Source organism: Hoplias malabaricus, chromosome X2, assembly GCF_029633855.1.
Source record: "Hoplias malabaricus isolate fHopMal1 chromosome X2, fHopMal1.hap1, whole genome shotgun sequence".
Classification (NCBI taxonomy): Eukaryota; Metazoa; Chordata; class Actinopteri; order Characiformes; family Erythrinidae; genus Hoplias; species Hoplias malabaricus.
In genome coordinates, this window is record NC_089819.1 from 47,455,289 (window position 1) to 47,459,248 (window position 3,960).

The 3,960-nt window shown below is 57.6% G+C and overlaps 1 protein-coding gene across 1 annotated transcript; it reads right to left on the reverse strand.

Moving 5' to 3' along the window:
• Positions 1–781: 781 nt before the first annotated feature.
• LOC136676571 (potassium voltage-gated channel subfamily A member 1-like) lies at positions 782–3,960 on the reverse strand. The gene has a single exon (XM_066653670.1). It carries the CDS (start codon positions 3,871–3,873, stop codon positions 1,672–1,674), a length of 2,202 nt encoding a protein of 733 aa, XP_066509767.1. The 5' UTR covers positions 3,874–3,960; the 3' UTR covers positions 782–1,671.

Genomic DNA, 3,960 nt, shown 5'->3' on the forward strand with positions numbered 1-3,960 from the left:
ATGTTTGTTGCTTCTCTTCCTTGTAAACGTAATGATCAGATTTGAAAAAACTTTTTCAGCTTAAACCCCTTCATATAATTGTTCTTGAAACATTGCCACTGCAGAACCTTCAAATTAACAGGGCTTTCAAAGCTTTTTCAAATCCCAAAAAATCGTGCACATTACAAACAGGAGCCAATGAAAATGTACATACCTCACACAGTGATCTGCTCTAGCGAGGTGTGGTCTTAGAAAGCCAGTTGCCCCTGCAGAGGTGTGTGGGTGGGGTTTGATTTGTTTTGTTTGTGCATAAAAGTCCACCACAGGACCAGTTGGCGAGCCAGTCCCTTTCTCCTGCTTTGATGTGGCTCTCCTGTCAGCGTCCTTGTAAAGGGTTGCATTGTCATTGTGGTTAAAGGGACCGAGAGTGAATATTTTGCGCCAAGCAAACCCTTCAAAAAAACAAACATCGGTGTTACTCCAATGGCAGGACAGTCCGTTTAGCCGTGGCTTCTGAGACGTTTTTGTGGACTCTGGGTGATCCAGTGGCCTGGCTCTCCTAGGGCAAATGGAGGAGGTGGGCGGGGGGGCATCTACACTTTGGGGTAAAAACCTAGGTGGTAATCCCAGTTGATTGAAATGGAGGACAAGCAGATGTGATGATGCGGACGTTGGCAAGGACAGGAGTGATTTGATGTGAACAACTGATGCTAGTTCTTGTACCTATAAGGGCTAACACAGAGCTGTGCCAGTGGTCCTTCTAACTAGCAACTAGCATGCTGACATTTCAGCAGGAGAGTAACATGTTGCTGTTTAATGGACTTGGAAGGAGACAGAAAGTAGTAGGACATGACATAACTGCCCAACAACTATGTGTTTAGTTAAAGAAGAGTTACTAAGTAGTTACTGAACTCTTTCTCACTCCACTCACTCTCTCTGAATCACTGTCAATTCTCTCACTCTCTCTCCCTCTACTTTCTAAGGCCTGTATATGACTCTCGGGTTGAATCTGGGAGACTAGAACATATTTCGATGATAGTGCAAATGATTTCAACATTATTGCATAATAGCGTTACGATAACAGCTCGCTTCCTCTTCCTACAATTACTGACGAATGGAACTCATAAAGTGCCTATGCAAAAATACTTTGTTTTGCGCTCCTTGAACCGTGCATTTGCTGCTGCTGTTCGGTCTACAGTCTACAGGTGGGCCAGTACTCCACTCACACCTCCACGTCACGTAAAGCTGGTGATTTTTGCGTTGCCTGTTGTTTGTTTACAGGGCTGTGTTTAAAGTAGCCACGCTGCAGAAAGGTGTTTCAGCTCAGGTCCGTTTAGAAATGATTCGCGTGTGTGTGTGTGTGTGTGTGTGTGTGTATGTGTGTGTGGGTGTGTGCACTCGTGTGTGCCCATGTGCCTACATGTGTGCCTGTGCCTTTGCGCATGAATGTGCCTACGTGTGTGTGCGCATGCGTGCGTGCGTGCCTGTGCCTATGTGGGTACGCGTGTGCACCTGTGTATTCTTGCGTGTGTGTGTGTGTGTGTGTGTGCGTGCGCATATGTGCGTGTTCAAGAAACACGCATGGCGTGCACGTGTGCTGCTGATCGGTAACAAGTTGTGCAATGTTCCTAAAGGCGCCCTTCCAAACCCTTCACGAGCTCACCAACCAACGGCAGGCCGTGCTATTCGTAATCATACGTCCGTCTGTAGGCTTCTAGAGTTGGTGCTGTTTTTTCTGCCCGCGTCTGTGCCGTTGCCCCTGTTGGGGCTGCGTTTGTCCACCGCGCACAGCGACTCCGTGACCCCTTCCTCCATCTCCATGTACTCGGCCGCTTTATCCCCCAGCGAGGAGCCCGACGGCGAGCCCTTGAACTTCCTCAGAAAGTCCGGGAAGTAAGGGCAGCCGGGCGGGGGGTACTCCACGGCTGGGGACTGGTCCTCGTTGTCCGTCTCGCGGTGGTAGAAGTAGTTGAAGTTGGACACGATCACCGGCACGGGCAGCGCGATGGTCAGCACGCCGGCAATGGCGCACAGCGAACCCACGATCTTGCCCCCCACCGTAATGGGCTTCATGTCGCCGTAGCCCACCGTAGTCATGGTGACCACGGCCCACCAGAAGGCGTCCGGGATGCTCGTGAACTGCGACGCCGGCTCGTCAGCCTCGGCGAAGTACACGGCGCTGGAGAAGAGCACCACGCCGATCACGAGGAAGAATATGAGCAGCGCCAGCTCGCGCATGCTCGCGCGCAACGTGTGGCCCAGGATCTGCAGGCCCTTGGAGTGGCGCGAGAGCTTGAAGATGCGGAAGACGCGCACGAGGCGGATGATCCGCAGGATGGCGAAGCTCATGGCGTGCTGGCCGTTGCCCTGCGGCGCGTGCTGCGCCTGCTGCTGCTGCACGAGGTCCGTGCCCAGCGTGATGAAGTAAGGCAGGATGGAAACGATGTCGATGGAGTTCATGATGTTCTTGAAGAAGGCCGTTTTGCTGGGGCTCGCGAAGAAGCGCACGGCTATCTCGAAGGAGAACCACACGATGCACACTGTCTCTACCACGAAGAAGGGGTCGTTGAAAGGAGTGAAGGCCGCCCCCGCCGCCGCTGCAGCCGCCGCCTCTGCTGCAGCTGCGGTGCGCGTGCCATTGACCCCTCCGTGCGTGGGCACGTGCGCCCCAGCGGCTGCCCCGGGCACCTCGCGCTCGTCGCGGAACTCGGGCAGAGTCTCCAGGCAGAAGATGACGATGGAGATGACGATGACCAGCACGGAGACCACGGCGATGCCACGCGCCGGGCTGGAGCTCTCGGGGTACTCGAAGAGAAGCCACACCTGCCGCTTGAACTCATCCTCGGGCAGGGGCTTCTCCTCGTCCTTCACGAAGCCCTCGTCCTCGCGGAACTTGAGCATGGCCTCGTCGCCCAGCTCGTAGAACTTGACCTCCTCGGAGAACACGTCCAGCGGCACGTTGGCGGGCCGTTTGAGGCGCCCCCCGGACTGGTAGAAATACAGGATGGCGTCGAAGCTCGGCCGGTTACGGTCGAAGAAGTATTCGTTGCGCAGAGGGTCGAAGTAGCGGATCCGTTTGGCGGGGTCCCCGAGAAGTGTGTCTGGGAACTGGGCCAGCGTCTGCGCGCGCGTCTCGAAGCGCAGGCCCGACACATTGATGACCACGCGCTCGCCACAGCAGCCGGGCCCGCGCTCTCCACGCCTGTAGCCCGCGCGCGGGCGGCCACCTGTCAGCGACGCCGTCTCGTCGTCGTCGGCACAGTCGTCGTCGTCGTCCAGAGTGGTGTCACGCGTGTCATCCGCGTCGTACGCCCGCACTCTCCCTCGTGCTCGCGCGCCCTCCTCCTCTTCCTCTTCCTCCTCCTCCTCCTCCTCTTCCTCGATCATGACGTCCTCCTCGGAGCCTAGGAGCGCCAGCTCCGAGTGACGCAACTCGCCTCCGAGGGGGGCGCGCGGACGTCTCCAGCGCGCGACGCCACGCGCCTTTTTGCGCTCGCGGACTAATTGCGCCTGCGCCTCCCGTTGCGCCTGCGCCTGCTGCTGCTGTTGCTGCTGTTGTTGCTGCTGTTGTGGCGCCTGTTGCTGCTGCGCTAGCTGCTGAGAAGAGGAGGAGGAAGAGGTGGAGGAGGAGCAGCAGCAGGAGGAGGAGGAGGAGGTGGAGGAAGAGGAGGAGGCGCGAATTTGATGCTGCTGGCCGTGGCCGCAGGTCCCGCCTCCTTCGCCGGGCGCACCGCTCTCCACAGCCGCCGCAACCGCAGCCGCAGCAGCAGCCGCCGCCGCGCGGGAGTGTCTCTCTCGCTCGCGCTCTCGCTCCCTGGCGCGGGCTTGCGCGTAGGCGTAGGGCACGTGCGGGTTGCAGCCCCCGCTATCCGCGCCCACCATAGCAAACTCCATCTCGCTCCACCGTTACGCGGCGAACACGGAAAACTTTGTTTACAAGGTCGGCGCTCCGGGCATCAAAGAGCGTCCAGCAGCACGCGC

Coding starts and splice junctions, on each gene's coding strand:
- LOC136676571 (XM_066653670.1), bottom strand. CDS start 3,873: ATGGAGTTTGCTATGGTGGGCGCGGATAGCGGGGGCTGCAACCCGCAC.